The sequence below is a fragment of the Sitophilus oryzae genome, unplaced genomic scaffold (assembly GCF_002938485.1).
Source record: "Sitophilus oryzae breed Bouriz unplaced genomic scaffold, Soryzae_2.0 scaffold_562_pilon_pilon, whole genome shotgun sequence".
Classification (NCBI taxonomy): Eukaryota; Metazoa; Arthropoda; class Insecta; order Coleoptera; family Curculionidae; genus Sitophilus; species Sitophilus oryzae.
The window spans coordinates 3,739,338-3,764,613 of NW_022147154.1; the positions used below are offsets into that span (position 1 = coordinate 3,739,338).

The window sequence follows — 25,276 nt, forward strand, 5'->3', positions numbered from 1 at the left end:
ATTTTCGTCGTCAGTCGGAAAACTGCAGTGCGGTGTGGAAAGCCCTCAATGAAAATCAGTTGACAGTTCAAATTAAAGAAAAACGGCCTACCGGAAATGGTAAATATACTAAACATTTATAGAAATTTGTGACATTTCATGTAAGTAGTACCGAAATATGTAGTCATATATTTTTTTAAAATTTCTAATTCATTTATTATCTGAAAAAGAATCGGAGTATTTGAAAATAGTCTGGAGTGAATTACTTCTTAGAATACTATGTAATTTCCCTATCAAAAATACAATGACTATATCTGTTCTATATATTCTGTATTCTATATCTTTTTATCTAAAAATTAAAGTAAAATTAAGATAATTGACAATTAAGTGCGACTTTCGTTTAAAAATATAATTTAAAATGTATTTTTTTGCAATTTGGGTAGTCTATATTCTAAAACTTATTTTACAATACTACATATTTAAATTTCTAATATACAGGGTGTTTCGAAAAACATGTGCTATCTATCGCGGGGAGATTCCTCACGTAAAAATAAGATTTATTATTCATATCAACATAGGTCCGATTCTGCTTTGTTTCGTAGCTACAGGGTTTCGATTTATTATTATAATTTTCTTCCAAGTACTTTTAGTGATTCGAATGAAATTTTGAGGGTAAAAGTCACTATAAGTGCTACACATTTTAATGGTAAAAAAGTGTGGAAAAATTCATCAGAGACGTGCAAACGGGTTATCACTGGAATATTTTCAAAAAAAACATGTGCGCCACTGCCTTTTTTCTTTTGATATCAAAATTATGTAGGCCGTTTAATGCCAATTAAAAGTTATCTCTTGACATTTGGCCGAATTCTGCATCGTATATTAAATAAAGTTTTATTAATCACAATTAATAAAATAAAAATAAAAATAAAATTAATAAATTATATATTTTACTTAATTTATTATTAAATATTATTGCTATATATTATTACTATTTGTCCAACCTACAGTAATTTCAAATAAGAAAACTAATCGTATTTAAGATAATTACAAAAACACAATTTTAAAAAATGTTAACAACCTGTAACTCTAAAACTGTGCAATTCTATACCCATGTTTATAGGAATATTTATTTATCTTTTTTGATGAGAAATCAATGAGTACTTATTTAAAACTTTGGCAAGTTAATGATATTAACATTTTTTAAAGGTTGCCATTAGACTAGAATCAAGGCAAAGTAATAAAATTGCGTTTATCTCATCAAGAAGGCCGAAATCGACAAAATAACAAGAGACAACTTTTAATCGGCATTAAACTGCTAACACTATTTCTCTAACAAAAAAAAATCAGTGGCGTACATGCTTTTTTCTAGAAAAATATTACAGTTATAACCCATATGCACCTCCCTGATGAATAAGTCGACACTTTTGTAGCTTTAAAATATGTCGCATCTATAGTAACATTTACCCTCAAAATTTTATTCGAAACGCTAAAAGTATTTGGAAGAAAATTATAAGAAATCGAAAAAATATTAAGATTTTAACACCCGGTAGCTACGAAACAAATCTGAATCCCCACGAGAAATGGCACATATTTTTTGAAACATCCTGTATGTGTGGTGAAAACTACTTAAAATAAAGTTAGTTAGATGCCTTGTTTGAAAATAAAACAGATTCCTAAGTAACTATTTATTTAAATAAGAATTCCGTTCGAAAACATACCAAAAAATAGAACGGTTTTTTTTTCTTCAAAGGTGATATAAAAATTCGGTATTTAAGTGATATACCATACGATTAAATAAAATGGAGTCACAGTAGTTTTTAAATTACAATAATTGGCCGTAATATTAAAGAAATAATATCCCCTCTAAATACGCGCAACGATGTATATTTTTTTAATTACTATTTACATTGCTCTCTCTCTTAATTGATAAGGCAATACAATAAAATATACTTAAGTAAATATATACTATTTTATATATGTTTTTATAAGGAGAATTTGAATAGTCCTCAAGAAATTAAGGTTTAATTTATGTATTTTTTTTCTTTTAAATAAGAAAAATGGCTGCTTATTATATGATCACAGATAAGATTATATAATTTTATTCAAAAAACATAATTTTTGAAGTCTAAATAACTCCTGGTTTAAAAAAAAGCCAACCAAATGCTTTTTATAATTAATATAATACATAGCACCTATACTATAGGTATATTCCTTTATATTATAAAAACATAATATTTTGCCCTCTGTTGTAAAACATTTAACTACTTTTAAAAGAAGAATAATTTTCTAGTGGACTAAATACTAATTTTATAAGCGTTTTTTATCTATTATATAAAAAAGATTATGTTTATCTTAAGTATTTAAAGTTTTCATAAAACATTTAATTTTCTTTGGTTATAAACCTTACCTTGTTCAAGTAAAAATATTGTTGCTTCAACTAAAATTGGTTAGTTTTACCTGTGCTTTTACCACTCTTGTTCTGCGTGCTATTTTATAAGGTATTGTTACTTCAAAAAGTATTAATTAATTTTTTCTAAGTAAACCGCATTTCTTTTTAATTTTATTTCACAAAGTAAATAGTCACTCAAGTACTTTTAGAATACATATTTTTATCCACATATAGAGAATTTTTTTTTAGAATGTCATTTACTATAATACATACTAGCACAGACTAACCTAAAGTTAGTTTGTGATACTACACATATTGATGGTAGAACTGATCAAATATTAGCAGTATTCAAATAGTTAAAAAAATATAAAGTTATCAAATACGATAACCTTTCATCAGGAAATATATTCTTTAAAAATGAGTTTTTCAAAATACATACTTATTACTCGATTTTTTTATTTCTTTTTGATAACACGGTATATCTCACTCACTCCGTTACTGATGCCATTAAAATAAATTATGAATTAGGTACCTATCTGGAAGTTTTAAATACAAATCAATAAAACAATTTATTGCTATATACAGGGTGGTCCGAATTGTATTCCGGAAACTTCGGCAGCATATTTTGCAGATAAAAATAGGTAAAAAAGTTCGTATAAATGTATGTCCTAAAATGCTTAGTTTCGGAGATACAGGGTGTAGAAATTTCATTTTTATTTCAATTTTTTCCAAATAATTTCTGAAGTAACATCAATATTTAGATGAAAATTTTTGTTTGGGAGTTTTTTGACATGAGAAATTTGATTTTGGTGTCAATATGACTCCTACTGGTAGAGGGCGCCACCTACATGTGTTTTAACTGTTTTGAAGCGTAATAACTTTTTGTCTGTAACTATATAAAACTACAGAGGGAAAAAATATACATCTCTGTGATTTTTTACGTAAAAAATATCTCTTTGTAAAAATCGTTACGAGCAACCGTTCTCAAGATATTTAGAATGGAAATAGTCAATACATGCCATTATTAACGAAAAATAAACACGTTGAGTAGATAGTTATTTCACTGAAATAATAAATTTGGGAATTTTTTATTTTTTTAAATTAATCATATTCTTTCTGCAAATAAATGATGATAAAACAGTTTTTGTTGAACTTTTGGTACAAAAATATTTCAAATTTATGATCTCAGTCTAATAACTATTTATAGTCAACATGTTTAATTTATGTCAGTGATGACAGGTATTGATAAGTGCGATTCCAAATATCTCAAAAACCATTACTCGTAGCGATTTTTACCAAGAGACCTTTTTTACGTAAAAAACGTCGTAAATGTATATTTTTTTACTCAGTAGTTTTATACAGGTACGGACGAAAAGTTATTACTCTTCAAACCAGTTAAAAGATATGTAGGTGACGCCCTCTACTAGTAGGAGTCATATTGACATCAAAATCAAATTTCTCATGCCAAAAAAAACTCGCAGACACCAATTTTAATCCAAATAGTGACGTTACTGCAGAAAGTATTTGGAAAAAATCCAAATAAAAATGAAACTTCTACACCCTGTATCTCCGAAACTAAGCATTTTGGACATACGACAAATTTTACTTATTTTTATGTGCAGAATATGCTGCCGAAGTTTCCGGAATACAATTCGGACCACCCTGTATACTAATCAATTTGAATGTAGGTTACAATAAATCTTAAGTTATTGATATAACAAATAATAAAAAATAGTTTCTAATGAATTTAAGTATACATGCAGTTAAGTAAATTGGTTATTGTATTCTTAGAAAAATACATTTTTATTAGAGATGAGCCACAAATCGCAAACTGCGATTCAATTGCAGCGATTTTAAAATCGCAATCGCAACCTGCGATTGGTATCGCGACTACGACTGCAAAAAATCGTAGTCGTCAGTCGAGTCGTTCAGTCGTGCCAATGACGTAGCATCTGACGTGGCACGTGATCTGGCAAGTAACATGTATCTAGCAAGTTACGTACAAGGTTATAAAATATAAGCACAGATATAAGGTTGTCTCGTAACTCGATCCGCCATTATCGGAAACGTCATCTACTACGTCATAGGAATGCCACTCATAGATAAAAGGATAAAAACTGCCGACAGTCCGACAGTGCATTTCCGAATCGATAGCCATTGTTTGATGTTTGTGTTTTCTTTATTGTATCGCCCTCGGTATTGCCCATTTATCTCTCTTTGTCGGTTGTAGTTTTTTTTCCTTGATCTATGATTTTATACGTTCTGTAGCATCTCTCTGACGTAGTTGCAGCTTCGTTCTTATTTCCAAAACGAGGAAACCTGTTTAATATAGTAACCCTGTAAAAAATAGAACTGGTTCTACTTTTCGCCACGTGCTATTAACACGTTTCTCGAATTTGGCAAAAATGAAGGACGATCCGGACTTCAATATAGATTTTATATCACTGATTGAGACTAAACCATGCATTTATGACCACACTCTTGCCGATTATTCCAACAGGAATAAACAAGACTTGGCATGGGAATAACTTTTCTAACCAGCACACCAAAGGTTTCTTTTTCCATTCTATAAAATGCTTGAAATTTTTCAGGATAGATATTCAATTCCTGAAAAACACTAAATCCACTGTTCCTTTGTCTCTTTTTGTAAATGGGGTGTATCCAATAGCGACGCTTTGGATAATTTTGGTTCATATTAATTAGGTTTACAACTGCTACCAAATCTTCATCCTCTGAAGACGACATGTTTACGCCACTGCCACATCACTTATATGTACACTTTCTGAAAAATCATGCAACGCTAGCTATTGCCATATCATTGCCATGTATGTGCAACGTCATATGTTACGTCACTTTGGTGGGCGCTCCCCCTAAAGGTTTATTTTTTCATTCTATAAAATGCTTGAAATCTTTCTCGATACATATTTAATTCCTTAGTAGATATTTACGATACAAGTGAGTTAACAGCATTATTAAGATACGCGTGTGAAAGTTGCACAACGAGTGCGTAGCACGAGTTATGTGTATTGTGCAATATTTTATCTACGTCTAACTATAAAAACACACAATGAATTTTAAAAATTATTATTCTTAACTATATACCTATCCTAAAAATCAATTACCTTAAGTGAGAGCGCCCACCAAAGTGACGTAGCATCTGACGTGGCACATAATAACATGTATCTAGCAAGTTACGTCGAATTGAACAAACGACAATAAGTGTGTCAGCGCACACAGAAGTAGCACTGTCAGAAACGGGTCATTTGTCGTTGTAGCATGCCATGCCACTGCTTCTAAAATAGATCTGGTTCTACTTTTCGCCACGTGCTATTAACATGTTACTCGAATTTAGTAAAAATGAATGACGATATGGATCAATATACGTTTTGTATCATTGATTGAGGCTTTTCTAACTAGCACATCAAAGGTTTCTTTTTTCATTCTATAAAATGATTGAAATCTTTTTGGATACATATTCAATTTCTTAAAAATACTAAATCCACTATTCCTTTGTCTAATTTTCTAAAAGGGGTGTTTCCAATAGCGACGCTTTGGATAATTTTGGTTCATATTGATTAGGTTTACAACTGCTAACAAATTTTCATCCACTGAGGACGACATGTTTACGCCACTGCCACATCACTTATATGTGCGCTTCCTGAAAAATCATGCAACAGTATTGCCATATCATCGCCATGTGTGTGCAACGTCATACCATGTATGTGCTACGTCACTTTGGTGGGCGCTCTCCCTGATACCTTTGTTCAAATAACACCATGCATGGCAATGTCAATATGACAGTAAATAATACTGACGTCACTAGTTTAAAAAATGAGCGATTCGGAAAGTATTCCCTCTGACACTGAAGAAGAGGCATTCAGAGCCATTTCTGGATTGCTTCCAGCAAGATCGAAACAAAAATATGAATATACATACTCTAAGTATGAAAAAGGTGCACCGAAAAAAAAAGTACACAACTATGGAAATGAAAAGGTACTCATAACATATTTTTCCAGTTTACAAAATATTTTTTTTCTTTTTGGTAGTCATTTAAACAAGGAGTGCTGTAATGAAAATGCGTGAGTTAAGAGCTTTTTAACTCACTGACGTAGATAAAAATACTAAATCCACTATTTCTTTGTCTTTTTTTTTAAAGGGGTGTATCCAATAGACCATCTGTGGATAATTTTGGTTCATATAGATAGGTTTACAACTGCTAGGAAATCTTCGTCCTCTGAGGACGACATTTTTACGTCACTGCCACTACACTTATATGTGCGCTTCCTGAAAAATCATGCAACGCTATTGCCATAGTAGCTATTGCCATATTATTGCCGTGGTGGGCGCTCTCCCTAGAAACTGCGACTGCGATTTCTTCTATTAGTGAGTTTCAATTTAGGCAACCAATATTAATATAGGTGCGAGTTGTAATTTTGTTACGAGTTGCGATTTTGCTGCGATTGTGATTTTGTAAACTAGGAACGTGATAACCTTCTATTTGCGAGTTTGTTGCGAACGTAATTTTGTGGTCCATTGAATGCATTTTATAGTAAACTGAGATTGATTTTTTTCTCTGATTTTATTTAGGTATTATTTTCTATGGTCAAGATCATAATATACCGGGTGTTTCTCCAAAGTGGTTCGTCTCTATAACTTTTTATTTTTTTCTGATAAAAAACAAGATTTGGTATGTTAGCATATGACATAAATTAGGATTGATTGACGTATTCAATTCGTTTCCATCACTTCCTGTTTTATCGGAAATGATTACAACTTTTGATTTTTAAATGATACCCTCGGTATTTTTTTATTTTATTCGATAGAAAATGACACCCTGAACAAAATAGCATATCAGTTTCAATTGCGATTGAAGAAATTAAAATAAATTATGTAGAGAATCAGGTATCTGAAAGTTCTAAATACAAATCAATAAAACAATAATTTATTGCTATATTAATCAATTTCAATGTAAGTTACACTAAATCTTAAATTGGTAGAACTTTATACACATTAAAATATCAATAATTGAAAATTTTAGTTTCTAATAACTTTGATTATACATGCAGTTAAGTAAACTAGTTATTGTATTTTTAGAACAATACATCTTTATACATATAATTTCTTTATCTATATAATAATTTCTATAGACTATAGAATTGCTAACTAGATTGAAACACATGAGTGAACAACCTAGTGTATGCAGTATTACAAAAATTAATAAACTAAAAGCATTTTTTGTGATCAAACAGGAAGTATTAACGAGTGCTGGACAAATAAATGACATGGCATGCTTAATTAGTTCATTGTGTTATATTACAAAAGATGTGTAGTTCCGCGAATGTAGCAATTAGTACAAGTTCTAGAACGGTCATATATCTGAACAAGAGCATATACCTATTTGTAAGTACTTCAAAAACATTTTTTTGACAAATTATTGTTAATAATAAAGGGGATATTTTATATAAAATGCACTTAATATGAAACTGTCTATTTTAAATTTCTGAGATCAATAAAATAAGAATAAATTATAAGGAGTTCAGCAGAGCATAAAATATTTAATTTTTAAACTCTTATATATGTACCGTATGATCGAAAAAACCGGCGTCAAAGACGGCTGGGCCTGCTAAAATTACAATCGGATGAATAACATTTTGGCGAGGTCAATCTCTAGACGTCATTTACTAAAAAAATTGACATATTTGTCAAAATTAACACTAATTGTAGAAATATTAAAAAAGGATAGAACGTTTCAAGACACAAAAATCTATTTCCAAAAAAATACACTCGCAACGGAGAAATTTGTGGTCAAATATAAAGTGTTATATTTTTGTTATTTTTAGCCCTATTTTCATGAATTTTTTAGCAAACTGTATATAATTATATGAACTTTAATTCATAAACTCAGTGTTTTATAAACTTTAGTATTTGGTATATTATACAGGGTTAATCGAGGGGTTGTTTTTTTACCCTGACTTTAAAACACCCTGTGCAATATTTTGGTATGTAAATTTTCCTAAAATATCATTTTACGGTCAGAACTATCACTCCTGAGTATTTTGTTTTTTGAATCATGTCAATACATGCCTTGGTTATTCTTTTAGAGAGAAATGAACAATGAACTGATCACGATCAATTTGCAATTTTTTCAATTATCACTACATTTTGATGTAATTTTTTAATATGACGAGATAGATTTGGTGACTATTGTCTTAACGTCATATTACGCTGCATTGGATACTCTATACTAAATTTAAAAAAAAACCTTATAAAGATACAGTCCTGGTTTTAATAAAGATAACAGAACCAACGATATTAAAAAAAACATCTGTAATTCTCAAGTATACAAACAGAAAAAAAAGCCTTAATACTTTGTATTACCCCCCTTGGATGCTATAACTGCCTGTATATGTCCATTCATACTGTCATTGAGGCTGCATATATCATACCTATAGCTTTATGTTTTCCCATTCTTCTGTAAGGACCAAGCTAAGTTCATTTAAGGATGCTGGTACCGCTTCGCGACTTCTAACCCTCGTGCCAAGCATTTCCCAAATGTCGAACATGATGTGCAGTTCATAGTAGTATATAGTTCACAACAATCACCAAAGCCGCCGAAAAAAATAACTTCAAAAAGACATGATAATTGAAAAAATTGCATATTGTTGGTGGCAAGTTCATTTTGCTCTTAAAAATTAACGAAGGCATGTATTGACATGATCCAAAAAACAAAATGCTCAGGAGACATGGCTCTGACCGTAAAATTATATTTTAGGAAAATTTATAAACGAAATTATTGCACAAGGTGTTTTAAAGTTAAGGTAAATGAAAAAAACCTCGATTAACCCTGTAAAATATACCAAATACTAACGTTTATAAAAAACTGAGTTTACGAATTAAAGTTGACATAATTATATACAGCTTGCTAAAAAAATTACGAAAATAGGACTAAAAATAACAAAAATGTAACATTTTAAATTTTACCAAAAATTTCTCCGTTGCATTTTTTTTTGCATCTTAGTGTAGGTAGATATATTTTTTCTCGAATTTGAAACTACACCGTTTAAAATCATTTTTACTCATTATAAAAATAAATTACAACCATCTTAAAGCTTTATTTTTTAATGGCAGCAAGCGCCATTAGAAAATAAAGCAGAGCACGGGCTAAGTAATGACGTCTAGGGTTTGACCTCGCCAAACTTATTATCGGTTGTTATTCTCGAACAATTTTTGACGCCATTTTCGATCGTATGGTATTTGTTGATTTTTCGTTGATTAGCAAAAACGCGATATAAGAATTAGAAATGTTCGTTTCTAGTCCTCAGCCTGCTGCCTGTCAAGAATTAGTATCTTTCCCGATGAACAATGTTAGTTATGCATTTCCGTTTATTTATGAGAAATACATAGGCACAGCTTATTCTGTACCAGATGGTCATACTCGCTTGTTTTCCATTATCTGTGTGTTATCTGCTGCGCTTAGTCTTGTACTAATCGAGTACCAGTCTCGATTCTTTATTTTTTTTTCAAAGTAGGTATGTATTCTAAAAATAGCATCAAAATTTCAACAACCGATTCTGGTATTAATAATAAATCTCTCAGCTGCAATTTTATTTATATTTCTTACTTTATTTCTTAAAATATTAGAATAACTCTTGTTTATTAAATTATATTCTATAGGGCCGGCAATAGTGCGTCCGGCATCTGCAGCTGCTAGAATAATAAACTTGATATTTTTGAGAAGTGCAAACCTAAGATACATACCAGTTAGTATTTATAAGTAGGTATGTATGTAACAGGGTGGCTCAAAAAGGTGTGAATGGATCGGAATTATTTTGTTTAAATGGAACACTCTGTATATTATTGCATTTTTGGCTTCCTTTCAGGTCACTTTATATAATCCTAAGACATGAGTAAATATATTTCGGTAGTTTCAGAGATATTAATAAATAAATCAAAAATATATATTTTTTAGCCTTTCTTTAAATAATTATTAAAAATACAAGAACTGTCCTGAAATCAAAACTATATTAGGTATTTACTTTAGATGGTCGGTCCTTACTTTGCTATAAATATTGTATTCTTAAATCACACAGGGTGTTTATGATTTTGTAATTCTACGCCAAACTTTCTAAAATATAAATAATTTTACTTCGTTTTTTTTAAATGGAACAAAATAACAATTTAACGGTTTCGCAGATACCTCGCGGTATTATTTCATATGGCTACTTCAACGGTAAAATACGAGAGAAAAATCATTGGGTGGCTCTGATAAAACATTATTGTGAAAAATGCCGTATGAAATATAAAGTCGCGAATATCTGCAAAACCGTCAAAATTTTGTAAATAGTCTAAATACAAAAAATTATCATTTTTTTAATTCTCCATCTATTAAACTAATATATACGGGGTATACCATTTAAAAAAATAAAAAAAAAAAATTTTATATTTTAGAAAGTTTGGCGTAGAATTTTGAACACCCTGTATGATTTAAGATTCCGATATTTATAGGAAAGTAAGTACAGACTATCTAAAATAAATATACTCATACTTTAAGTTTGCACTTAAACAAAATTCCCAAGATCTTTATGCTAGGATCTAGATGCCCGACGCACTATTGTCGGACACTGTATTTATTAACATTTTTTTATAGATAAACACTAAGAAAATCAAAAATATTAAGATGGACGACTAACAACAGCTAAAATATCGAGAGAATCAAAGCAACGTCAAACAAAATAATGGTATCAGGGGAGAATGAGACTGAGAAAACTTAGGAGAACCCACAACAGCGGTTGGAGAGTGGCCAGAAGATGTGTGATATTTTTTACCGTTATCTGTTTAGTCCCTGTGTTTTTGGTTTTCATCGTGGCCACGGATCACTATATCAGGCCGGTAAGGCCTATGTCTTTTGGAATGCGCAAAGTAAGTCATGGGAAAGTCATAGATATATAACTCGCTCAGATATCAGTACATATTATTGGTTTACACACCAACATATACAGGGTGTCCGATTTCAGTATTTTCCGTTTATGAGTAGATCTCGAAACTAAAGATGCTCCACAGAAATTTGTCCTAGTCCTTTTATTTCCTCAAATACAGGGTAAATTAGAAAATGTTTTCATTCTTGGTCCCCTTTGTATCTCTGTTAGTTTGTAACTTATCGAAAAGGTGAAAACTGAGTTCCATAGAGTAGAGTTGTTATTTAACTATCTGTTATTTTATAACAGTTATTTAGAAATAACATAATGTAACCGTTGCTACTTCTAAATAACAGACATAAAATAACGACACGTAGAGATCGACCGCTCGTGATACGAAGTCAATTTGCATCAAAATTGTCATTAACTCATAGACTTAAAAGAACATTTTATTTTAAGTCCTACAAATACTTATTAACTTTAATTAACTGCGTGTTGCCTTAGAGCTGCAGAAGTTTATTTTCAGTGCGGTTTATTAAGATAACACGATGGAAATCAAAATTAACTGGTTAGATTAAATTAAATAAAATAATAATATTTTTTTTTGAACTATGTTGATGTATGTTAAGGTGCGCACCGGCTGCGCCGCTCGGCGCCGCGTCGCGCAAATCATTTTTAACATATATCTACTTTTCTGCGCGCTAAAAAAATACACTTCACAAGTACATGTTAAAAAAATGTTTTGCGCGGCGCGACGCAGCGGGGTGGACGCACCTTTATAAAGTGAAATAATGCATTTTTTACCTTATTTATGATAAATAAATATTAAAAAAAGTGTAAATCTCAAAAAAGGAACGGTTTTGTAAAGTGCATTTTCAGGACGCGGCGTTTTGTTAATACATCTACTTTTCCAAAAAAATCCTAATAGACATTATTTTTCCTTCTACGTAATAAACTACAGTAAACTATTTTTTTAGAGTTACAATTATTTTAGGAGGCTGGGAGTAGTGTTGTAAATGGAAATATTGGAAATTTCCAAACGTGTCTTGGAAATATTGGAAATATTTTTAAAAATACTTAAATCTTGTCATTAACGATTCAAACCCGATGTTTATTAATATATCTTTCATATTTTGTAACCCTATAAACATTAAACTTACTATAGAACAGTTTTAGAAACATATAAAATATGGTGAATATATCGAATTTGAGGATTTACCAACTTATTTGCAACCTCGCATTTCTACGAGGAAGTTCCGAGCTCGTAAGTCGTAGCGTAGTAAAAACTCGCTGGTCTTCAATTTTGACCAATTTAAAAAGTGTATACAATACTAGGCTCAGTTTACAAGGAGTTGCAGTTAGTCAAGAAACAACACAAATGATTGATAAAAATGTTAAACAGTGGATATTAGATGACGAAGTACACACACCGGAAAAATCTAGGGATATCATTTTATTAAAGTTAAAAATAAATTGTAGGTCGATTCTTTCTACTTCGATTGAAACGAAGTAGTCACACTAGCTATTTCTAAATTTGAGATATTTTCAGAAGTGTTTGTGCATTTTTTGTCAAATGTATAAAAAGCACTAGCATCAATTGTTCGAATTTAACCTGTACTGGCTATGTTTTTATGATAATTGGCCAGAATTAATTCAAATAACTCTGTTTAGTATTAAACGACATTATGGAGCGTAGACATCTTAACAGAGACGAAATGCTAAGGGCCATGGGTATGCTCGAAGCTGGAATGCGCCAAATCGACGTAGCTAGAGCATTAAATACAACGCAAAGTGTAATATCGCGATGGCGTGAAAGTGGTGATGTCGCTGAAAGGCACACAGGGCGACATCGCATTACTACCCCTCAGCAAGATCATTTTTTACAATTAAATGCTCGACGCCGACCGACTCTTACAGCACCAGAGCTTAGTTTAATTTACTTTAAAGAAACACATAATGTATCCGTTAGTCCTGACACTGTTCGCAATAGATTAAGAGAAGTCAACTTAAGAAGCAGACGCCCCTGTAGAGCTCAACCCTTAACGAGAGGAAATCGAGAGGTACGAGATTTGTGGGCTCAAGATCATGTTCAGTGGTCGAATGAACAATGGGCCAATGTTCTCTTCACGGATGAGTCACGCTTTGGAATTCATCTGGATTCGAGAAGGCTTAGGGTATGGAGAGAACCGGGAAATCTTATTCGGTTGTATCAGGAAGTGGACCCTTATCAAGGTGGAACAGTTATGGTCTGGGGAGGGGTCCAGTTAGGCCGAAAAACCGATCTCGTTTTTCTTTAAAGGTTTCTAACAGGAATCGCATATCGTGATTCAATTCTTGAGCCTGTCGTGTTACCATATGCCAATGATTTTGGGAGAAACTTCATTCTCATGCATGACAATGCACGGCCTCATACAGCCAGAGTGGTAAGTGAGTTTATCAATGCTCATCAATTAAACATCTTACCCTGGCCGGCACAATCTCCTGACCTCAACCCCATCGAGCAAGTATGGGACGCGGTCCAAAGAAGAATTTTGAGAATGGGTATGCCTCGTGAAACTCGTAAGGATCTGGTTCGGGCCGTTAATGCAGCGTGGCAGGCTGTACCTCAAGAAGAGATCGACAACCTGATCAGGAGCATGGAGAGACGATGTAGGGCTGTGATGAACAGTAGAGGAGGCCATACCCTTTATTAAGTAAAAATGGTTTTGTCTTTTTTTTAATTCACAGTTTAGAATTAAAAAAAAATGTGTGAATTATTTTGGGTTCAATAAAAATCAAGGTAAATTTGAAAAATTCGGTAAATTTCGCATTTTCATTTCCAATACGTCCTGTAAACTATTTGTTTATTTTAATTTTATTATATCAGAAATGTAAATAATAAAATTACTGACGATGGCTGGATAAAATTGTATTATCCCTAGACTTTTCCGGTGTGTGTATTTTGGGCCCAAATTTCCAACGTAATTAACATTTTTGAACCTATTGGAAATGGTTAAAAATTGTAGAAGGAGATTATAGCACTATTCATTTTGCTGTAAAAGCATTTTGTGATATTAGAAGGGTAATTCAGAATAATCTTGCATTGTCCTCACTTGACGACAAAGAAAAATCCGAATTGTTGGAGTTTGTTGACAAAAGAGAAAAATTTGCTATTAAACCCATTCATTATGTTGCAGAATTACCAAATCCAAAATCACAAGGTTCTGCACTTGATGAAACCCAAATTCTTTCTGCCATAGAATGCATACTTAATATATCAAAAAATAAACTCAATATAAAGGAGCAAGAAATAATAGATGAAATAGCAGATTAAAGTTGTAGAAGTGGCAAGTTATTTGGAAATAACTTCATATGGAAAAGTAGTTTTGATAACCCAGTCTCCTGGTGGAAGGGACTGTGTTCTTCATCTTCATTATCACAAGTAGCTTCACGAATGTTGATGATGCCACGGGACGCAGTTTTAGCGTTTATAGTCATATTCATTCAAAAAAGAGAAACAGGCTTACTAATGATAGAGCCGCTAAGCTACTCTATGTAACCCACAATGAAAACTTGCTAAAGAAAATAGGAAACGGCAATAGATCAATTTTTATTTCCGATACTATTGAAGATTTTGAGGAAGCAGACTGGCAAGAAGATGTTATTGAGTGTGATGCTGATCATGCTGATGACAGCGATAAAGATATGCCTCTTGCTCGACTAGTGTGTCAAAAATATTTTTTTTGTACAAATTTAACCTTAATTTATTTTTTAATTTGAAGAATAACTCTTTATTTGTGTTTATGTATAAGCATTTTGTGTTTTGCGATGTTTTGTTATGTTTTTTATAAATAAATATTTCAGTTTTTCTTATTTTTTAAAATATTTCATATATTTCCAATATTTCCATATATTTCCAATATTTCCGGAAATATTTCCGAAAATATATTTCTGGAAATTTTACACCACTAGCTGGGAGTAGTTATTATTTATTACTTTTTACTTAACTATGTCAGCTAAATCTATCCTTTTGCAGCCTTTCACCGAAGACCGACATATTCCTTTTCACGACCTCAAAAACAAAAACCTTTCTGCGGTGGCGAAAAGACTGGATTTTCGACAAAAATACCTGAAGAAGACCTGTCGCATTTTGGGCCTGGACAAGGTTGGAAACGATTCCTTGCACAAACCGAACCCCTGGGAGTATTTGATCAACGACAAGCATCATTTGGTGTGGTGTAACGTTTTCAAAGCGGCCAGTACATCTTGGATGTACAACTTTAACATTTTAGCTGGGTTAGTATCAAAAATTTTAATAAAATCAAGTATTTTTAAAGCGAAACTTTTTACGCGCGCTCGTAGTAAAAATTCAAGGCCGTGACACGACACGCGACACAACAGGCGAGAAAAAAAGTGGTAAGGACAGCCTACGGCTTAGAAAAAGTCGTCCGATTTAAATGAAATTTGGTATGTTGATAGATTAGGCCAAGGCCAACTTGACCGTGTACGACACGTGTCACTGTGACAGTTAGTTTTGACGTAAGAAATGTCAAAAGTTGAGGTCCGATCGCGACCAAATTTGGTAGGTAGGCTATGTGAGCGACGGTGCACACCATAGATTTTTTGGTGCACACGGTCCCATCCTGCAAAATGGGATACGACGCGACGTTTCATTTACATCTCCATCAGGGTGGGACTAAGAATTTAATATTGAAGAAAAATGTGGGCCGACAGGACAGGATGACGCCCGCGACGTGTCGAACTGATGCCTCTAAATAGAGAAATCATCAGGTTTTTTCTTAATGGAGTCCTCGCAGACAGACAGACGGCCGTTTTAATACTAATTTTGTGAAAGTGAATCAAATTATTTATTAATTTTTAATTTATACTTTTTCAACATTTCAAACTATACTTTTTTAAACATGTCCTGCAAATCCTCCAATTTAATAGCTGCTAGTAAAAAGTTTCACTTCAAATATGCGCACATAGTGCACACACAATTTTTTTAGGTGTAGGATCTACTTGGTGATGAAGAGTGGTATAATATAATATTGGAATAAACCTTTTTGAAGCCTTTTTCTCTTTTCTAGATATAGTCCGAAATTTTTACGCAACAGTCGCACTCCGCCAATGACATTAGCGAGACAAAAATATGGCCGTCCATCTTTATCAGCTTTGAAAAGGTCTCTAAATAGTTCCCTGTCTTTCCTGATCGTTCGTCATCCTCTGGAAAGGCTTCTATCGGCTTACAGGGATAAGATACAGTATGCCGTTCCCGGATCGGTCCACAGAAAATTAGGGAAAAAAATTATATGGAAGTATCGCAAAAAGGCAAGTATTTTTTTATTATATAGATACTCGAAAAATATCATCACCTTTTCTCAAAAGGCCTTTCAAACTCTATGTTATATTTAACATAACGTTTATATTAATTCTATTTCTATAAAACAATACGATACGTATCAGCCATTTTCTTCTATTTTTTCTTTCGGAATGTCCAATGGGCTCTTTCACTATATTTTGGAATTCGCATAATTGAATAAAGCAATTAATTGTAGAATTTTCTGCTATTTCACTTTCGAAAAACTTGAAGTCGTTCTTAAGAAAATAAATAAAAACAAAAAAGCCCAGAATAAAAACTTTATTTTTAATACGTCACACCTGGCATGTTGAAAAGCGGCAACACCGCCGGGCCACCATGCTAACCCATTTAAAATTTAACCATTTCGGCGTCAACTTTAGGAAGGTTATCAGATGACGCTTTTTCGAATTCAGGTTCTGGTACGACCATGATGGAACAAATTATCAAAAAATAACAATTTAAAACTTAAAATTTGATTACAAGCTTTCACAAACGGAGTAAACAAAAAATTTAACCTCAAATTTATTGTTCAACATGCACGTCAAATCAAATCACAATGTTGCCAGTTGTTGGCTGGCCCACGAGCACGGTTCTGCAATGTGATTGGGCGAATTTTTTATACGTCATCAATTGGCACTTTAAAATTATTCCAAATTAAAGCAATTTTGAGGGCCTATAAGAAATTATTCAATGTCATGGAACTATTTTTTTTGTATAAATATACTGAAAATAGTCTTCTATTTCGGATTTTGTCCTTGAATTGAGTATTATATTTTTTGTGAAAGAGCCCGCATTCTGGACATTGCGAAATATAGACACTCATAAACTTCAACTCCTGGTCTTTAATTCCTTTTATTTATATCTCAATATTTTGTGTCTATGTTTTTTCTCAATATGAAAAACTACAATGAACTACTCGTACAAACTGCAATCGAACGCAGAAAAAGCTATACGAACGCTATCCCTCATAATCGGAAAGAAGCAGCTAATAGCATTAACACACAACATCAGAGTAACATACAAAAACGAAATAATAAGCCTGCTAATAAAATTCTACAACGACCTATAAGCCCCAGAAAACATACATGAAGAAGAAAGACTGCCCCTACCACAAGACGACGCCCTAGATGTTCCCGTGGGAGAAGTAGAAAAGGCACTTCAAGGTATGACAAATGGAAAAGCAACAGGGAACGACGGAATAACGCCAACATAATTCTAATTCATAGGAAAGGCAGCAAAGAAGGCATCAGAAACTATAAACCATTAAGCCTATACTACCAGTATTATACAAGATATTCACAAAAATAATAAACAACACCGGACAAAATACGTTAGACGCTACATAACCACGAGAACAAGCAGGCTTTAGAAGCGGTTTCAGCACGATTGATCACATGCATATACATAGAGAAACTATCATCCCTCTTTCCACGAGCCACAGCTTTTATAGACTTTGGGAATATTCTTGATTCGATAATATCCTAAAGCAATAATAGAAGTCCTAGCAAAACAAGGTATTGACAGGCCAAAGCAAGAGTAATGATATATAAAACAACCCCAGAGTACGACGCGCGACGGGGAGACGCGATATCCCAAAAGCCGTTTACAGCAACACTAGAAGAAATCTTCCGTCATCTGGCCTGGACCAACAAAGGATTAAAAATAGACGGGGAATATCTTAACCATCTAAGATTCGCTGATGAAAGTTCAATTGCCCAATTGCCAATAGTCCTGAAGAACTACACACAAATGCAACTAAATACAGCCAGAATAGTACACACGAGGAATTAAGAGACCTGGATAAAGGCCAAACCTGAGATGAGACATGATATTAGAAAATTAGCAGGGGTAAATTGGGCCCGGATAGCCAACAATAGACAACAATAGGCCCAACTACTAAGAGAGTATATAATTATGTGAGAAATATACCGGGTGCGTCTCGAAAGTTGCTCAACCCTATAATTTTTAATTTTTTCAGATAAAACAACGAGATTTGTTATGTTAGTATATGACATAAATTAGTATGGATTGACATATTCCATTGTTTACGGTTACTTCCGTTTTCACCGGAAATGACTACAACTTTTGATTTTTAAATAGCACCCTCGGTATTTTTTTACTTAATTCGATAGAAAATGACACTCTGAATAGAACGACATATCATATGTCAACTTTTGACATTTTCGCATATGGTTTATTTGAAATTTTAACTTGCGGTTCATAACGACAATTTGACTCGAAATACCAAGTGTGTGGTATCAAATTATTCGTAAAAAATGCTTTTTCCGAATATGCTAATGAGCCACCCTCGTTCCATTTGAAAAAAAAACGAGATATGGTTAAAAGTACGATTTGGGCATCTTTTAACCGGCCAGGACAAGACACTAAAATCATTAGACGATCAAATCTATTTTTCCAAGGCTCCTTTATTAAAAATTAGTGATTTTAACACAGCCATGGCACTCTAGATTGAAATTTAAAATACAATAATTTGTTTTTGAGCGAATATGTCAAAAAGTGACATATGATATGTCATTCTATTCCGAGTGTCATTTTCTATCGAATAAGTAAAAAATACCGTGGGTGCTATTTAAAAATCAAAGGTAGACATTTCCGGTTAAACAGGAAGTGACCGTAAACAATTGAATACGCCAATCAATCTTAATTTATTTATGACATAAATTAATACTAATACTAACCTAACTAACATACCAAATGGGTGAGCCACTTTTGAGACGTACCAGGTATACAGGATGTTCCTTAATGACATGCTAATATTTAAGGTGGTGATTCTTGAGCCTATTCTAAGAAAAAAACACTTCATATGACTGTATATCCTAAACATCTTAACTTTTCAGATACAAGGTGGTAAAATTTTCGATTTTTTTTATCAAAATATCTCTGACGTTTTTTTTTTTGGTACACGTCTTCCATGCATCAAAATGCATATTTTGATATACATTTTACACACAAAAAAAAGTTTTATTTCTTAATTTCCTTCCAGCCTACGCACAAACGATATCCACGCAACAGTCACCGGATCAGATTTTCAGCGATTTGACCCTGAAGTAAACTGACTTTAATTTTTTTTAAGTAAAAACTATGCCTCCGATGGAAAAAATCAAGAGATAAAAATTATTTAGAAATGAATGGAGATTTTGAAAATTATTTTTATTTAAAGAGAAGTCAGTGGTGTACCAAGTTTTTTCTTCAATGTAAAACTTACTTTAACTTTAATATGACATAAATTAGGATTGATTGACGTATTCAATTATTGTTTTTGGTCACTTCCGGTTTCGCCAGAAATGACTACAAGTTTTGATTTTGGCACCGGTAATAAAACGAGATTTGGTAGGTATGTCAGTATATGACATAAATTAGGATTGATTGACGTATTCAATTCTCTTCGGCCACTTCCTGTTTCACCGGAAATGACTGCAACTTTTGATTTTTAAATGGCACCTTCAGTCTTTTTTTACTTTATTTGATAGAAAATGACACTCTGAATAGAATGACATATCACATGTCAACTGTTGACATTTTCGCATATGGTTTATTTGAAATTGCAACACGCGATTCATAACGACAAGTTGACTCAAAATACCAAGTGTGTGGTATCAAATTATTCGTAAAAAAATGCTTTTTCCAAATATGCTAATGAGCCACCCTCGTTCCATTTGAAAAAATTGAGATATGAATAAAAATACGATTTGGGCAACTTTTAACCGGCCAGGAAAAGACACTAAAACATTAGACGATCAAATCTATTTTTCCAAGGCTCCTTGATTAAAAATTAGTGTTTTAAACACAGCCCTGACCACAGAAGCCATGACACTCTAGATTGAAATTTAAAATATAATTTTGTTTTATGCGAAAATGTCAAAAGTTGACATATGAGAGGTCATTCTATTCAGAATGTAATTTTTTATCGAATAAAGTAAAAAAATACCGAGGGTGCCATTTAAAAATCAAAAGTTGTAGTCATTTCCGGTGAAACAGGAAGTGGCCGAAGAGAATTGAATACGTCAATCAATCCTAATTTATGTCATATACTAACATACCAAATCTCGTTTTATTATCTGAAAAAATAAAAAAGTTATAGGGGTGAGTCACTTTTGAGACGCACCCGGTATTATAATTGAAAATGCTTGAAAAAAAAATTACTTCTGTGTTCTTTTTAGACAGCTAGCGACAGTCCTGTTTATCCGACTTATCCAGAGTTCGTAGATTGGCTTGTGGATTCTGTTAGAACAGGTCATTCCTTGGACATGCATTGGACACCTATAGTAGAATTTTGCACACCGTGCATGTTTAATATTCAGGTACCATCCGTTAATAATAAACAATTACAATAATATCTTAGTTTTTATAACTAAAATAATTTAATAAATTCAAGCTATTGAGATATTTTCAGTGTCCGGTTTTATTAAACAAAGGAATTTGTTGCTACACATTTTTTTATTTGGCAGTTATTGATACTGTGTGCTCTTTTTCAGATAATTGCTCACACGGAAACGCTAGAAGAAGACCAGGCGTTTTTGATCAAGAAGGCCGGTTTAGAAAAAATAATCAAACCACAATGGAAGAACGCTGGGAAAGGATCAACTACCGCTCAAATACATAAGCATTATTCGCAACTAACTCGATCTCAGATTTTGCAACTCTATCACATTTACAGGTGAATATAATTAATTTAGAAAAGATACAGCACATCTGGTCTAGAACGTCCGCAAGATATACATAAAAGACAATAAAGCTGGAACGAAGATTTATCCTTCTCAAAGAGATGAATGAATCAATGAATCAACAAAACCAACCAATCGACGATTACTGATAATACTCGAAATGTGGGTTTCTGTAAACAATTGTCAGCAAAAGCTGTTTTTTTACGCGGACAGAAACTTTCATTGTGTTGTGGCGTGCTGTTCTTTAGTGTACAGGGTACCGCCTTTCATACGACATGGAGGGGGTGTAGTTTATACACCCACTTATATAGGGGGTGTAGTATATATATCCAAGGAAAACGGTAGTTTATATCGAAATGAAATTTTGGGAGCATATGTAGGTTAATTGAAAGCATTCTATAGAAATATATAGAGTTCTACAGGGTGTTCCCCAAAAAAAGAATATATTTTAAACTTCATTAACAGCTATCTAAACTGTAATTTAACCTGTATTGCCTGATATTTAATTACAATAACCATTGTATGTTAAACCAAATTAAATTTTGACTCGAAAAGTAGTTGTTCAAATTGAACTAATTTGACAGCTACGTTGAATAAATGTCAGACATATCACAGCCACCTATTTTATCAAAGAATATAGATCCTGAATCTATATCATAAAAATGAAAATATCTAGAAAACAAAAATTCTAGAAATTTTCTACTGTTTTGATGGGTAGGCAACCTTATTTTGAAGAGATTTGAATGTTGAGGGTTGAAACCTTTTGTGTTACAACAGCAAAATAAAACACTAAATCATCACAATACATCACCAAAACACTTTTACGTTTCGCTAACAATGTTAGCATCATCAGCAGAACTTAACTAAACTCACAACGGTTTAATTTTAATCATCTGCTGACATGGTTAGCGAAACACACGTCCAGTGCAAAAGAAAAAGTGTTTTGGTGTATTGTGATGATTTAGTGTTTTATTTTGATATACTAGGTGTTCAATTTAAAATAAAAGGGTAACTTGCTGTTAAATGTGACCAATATTCAATATTAATTTTGTCTCACCATATGTATAACTTTTTGGGTGAAGTTTTGATATGAGTCCAGTAATTATTGGTTTAGGCCGCAGTCGAGGGTTCCATGGGACCCACTCTTAGTCAATACAACAACAGTAGTTATTTTAACTACATATTAGGCTATACCGTGTAAATCCCAATTTAGGTAGGTTTAATTGAAATTTAAAAATTCTCTCATTCTTTATTTTTAGCAATTAGTTCAGTCATTGGGGATCAAAAAAGGGGTCTGCTTGGAAAAAAGTCCGGAAGTTTTGAAACTTTGCAGGTTTATAGGTTTTGGGGTCTCTAACTAAAATCCATAAAATGCACATTCCCAGACTTGCCGCCGGCAACGCCATCTTGCCAAGATGGCGCCCAAAATCGGTATTTTGTGAATATCTCGAAAACTATGCGTTTTTCGCGAAAATTTGAGGAGAGCAAAATTAAAGAGAATAAAATTTCTTATAAAAAATGTTTTATGAAAATTTTCACTAAAGTCAACAGTAATCCCTGGAAATTTTACAATTTTGCGTAAAATATTATATTAATATTATATAGTCGATTTTCCGAAATCAAATGTCGATTAGGGTTCACTAAAATTAGTTTTAGTTTAGTTTCTTCAATTTTGTCAGGAAACAGTGGCGTATCATTAATTCGCTCATTAATTTATGAATAAATAATTGTGCTGGACAGCATTCATTAACGAACTTACCACCAGGTTCAGCATTGGTCTGGTTGTACCAAAGATGCCGAAGAATGGGGTTGGAAGAAAACAAAAACAGGCATTACTCCAGTCACAACGTTGAAAGATCCAGCTCCAAAATCCCTGTTGGCATTTTTATCCTGTAAATGCAAAACCAACAACTATGGTAAAGCCTGCGGATGCAGAAAAGCAGGACTAAAATGTTCAATGATTTGTGCATACTGCAATGGGAGATCCTGTGACAACGTCACTGAAGTGTCACTCGACGAATCCGATGAAGAGGAGTTGGACTTGCCTGTAGATATGCCTCTGGCGGCTGAAGATGAAATGTTGGACGTATTGAGAGACCACCCTGTTGAGCCCAGCACAGCAGATCGACTTTGACATCAATGAGCCAGATCCGTCGGGCTTGTGCAGATAAGTTAAACTTTTTAATTTATCTATGCGAGTAGGCCTCCGGGGAGACCACGTTAAAATAAACGTGCCATATACTTTACCTCTTGGGTGGTGTGGAAACAAGTACAAATTTTCAATAATTAAAATTAATTATTCATAAATTAATGAGCGAATTAATGATACGCCACTGTTTTATGACAAAATTGAAAAAAACTAAACTAAAACTAGTTTTAGTAAACCTTAATCGACATTTGATTTCGGAAAATCCACTATGCATAATATATCATATTTTACGCAAAATTGTAAAATTTCCTGGGATTTTGTGCCTAAACGGTTGACTTTAGCGAAAATCTTAATAAATCTTTTTTATAGGAAATTTTATTCTCTTTAATTTGCTCTCCTCAAATTTTCGCGGAAAACGCATAGTTTTCGAGATATTCACAAAATACCGATTTTGGGCGCAAGATGGCGCCGCCGGCGGCAAGTCTGGAAATGTGCATTTTATGGATTTTAGTTAGGGACCCCAAAACCTATAAACCTGCAAAGTTGCAAAACTTCCGGACTTTTTTCCAAGCAAAAATCCCCAATGACTGAACTAAATGTTAAATATGTCAAAAACCTTACATTTTAGTCATATACCGTATGATCGAAAAAAAACGGCGTCAGCGATGGCTATGAACTGAAGATCGCTGTCTTTTCATAAGTAAATTTATTTGGGAAATGTCATCGAGCGTCATTTCCCAGCCAACTGGACGCCGATTTTTTTTCGATCATACGGTACTTTCTAATAAAACTCACCTTTATTTTTCTCCTAGAATCCGAAAATCAATTATTAATATATAGGGTGTTCCATTACAAAAAACACAACTTTGATGTGTAACATTTTTGGGGACACCCTGTAGAACGCTCTATATCTACATTTGCATAGTTTTAATCCTATTCGCATTTTGACGGGCCGCAACGGGACGGGACGTGACGGTCAAATGGGCGACAAGCTTAACAGGGAACGCTCCTATCAGAGTAGTACAACGGTTGTTCTTCTTGTAGGAGACAAAATAAATGGAATATTTAACAAAAGTTAATCCTTAGTCACACTAAAATATTTTTTTTTACTCTACTGCAAAATTTTAAAAATATCAGTTACGACGTTACGAGACTCTGTGGAAAGCGACGATATATGTTCACAAAATTTCATTTCAATACAAACTGTCCTTCTCCTTGGAGCACCGTGTCGCATGAGATGTGCCAACCTGTATTTAATATTTATACATTTTCTACTGTTTCGAAAAAAACAATATATGTGTTTTAATTTTTAATTTCAGGTTCGACTTTGAATTGTTCAACTACTCGTTAAACGGTTACTTAGAATTGGGTCAGCCGGATTCTGATCCATCCAAACTTCTAGCAGCAATAACTATGAAAGATAATAATCCTAATTCTGTACCGCAGATATATTAGTTGTTTAAATTGATAATAGTTGAAAATGTTACTGTTACATTGTTTAATAAAAAGTTTATTTAAATCGTAATGCCTTTGCCTAAAATATATTCAAAATGGTCCAATAGTGCGAGGAAGTCCAATATCGTCGTCGTTTTCGGAGACAAGAAAAAAGTTTCATACCGATGTTGCATGATTTATGGGCATATGCTAAAAATATTTTGTTTTATACAGAGTATGTAAAAAAAAGTTATGATAAAGTTTTAAGTTTTTTAAATGCCACCCCCCATCTTTCTGTATTCTGTACAGATTTGGATTCAACATAAAATTTTGCATATAGTACGCTATTTTTATTTCTAGCGCTACGCGGTGTTATCATACTTT

The 25,276-nt window shown here is 32.8% G+C and overlaps 2 protein-coding genes across 7 annotated transcripts in view; one reads left to right on the forward strand and one right to left on the reverse strand.

Annotated features, from left to right (window-relative positions):
* Positions 1 to 24,978, forward strand: LOC115887311 (carbohydrate sulfotransferase 11-like). 6 transcript variants are annotated; one of them, XM_030906713.1, is made up of 8 exons: positions 36 to 99; positions 9,684 to 9,897; positions 11,016 to 11,287; positions 15,299 to 15,558; positions 16,353 to 16,593; positions 20,806 to 20,946; positions 21,121 to 21,302; positions 24,778 to 24,978. In XM_030906713.1, the coding sequence occupies exons 3-8, from the start codon at positions 11,120 to 11,122 to the stop codon at positions 24,911 to 24,913; spliced, it is 1,128 nt and encodes a 375-aa protein (XP_030762573.1). In that variant the 5' UTR covers positions 36 to 99; positions 9,684 to 9,897; positions 11,016 to 11,119; the 3' UTR covers positions 24,914 to 24,978. The 6 variants fall into 6 exon arrangements, with proteins under 6 accessions (XP_030762571.1, XP_030762572.1, XP_030762573.1 ...); XM_030906711.1 differs by lacking the exon at positions 9,684 to 9,897 and having other exon boundaries at positions 1 to 99; XM_030906712.1 differs by lacking the exon at positions 9,684 to 9,897 and having other exon boundaries at positions 13 to 140.
* LOC115887309 (beta-hexosaminidase subunit beta-like) overlaps positions 1 to 25,276 on the reverse strand; it is a 274,263-nt gene that overhangs the window by 246,339 nt on the left and 2,648 nt on the right. The window lies entirely within an intron of this gene.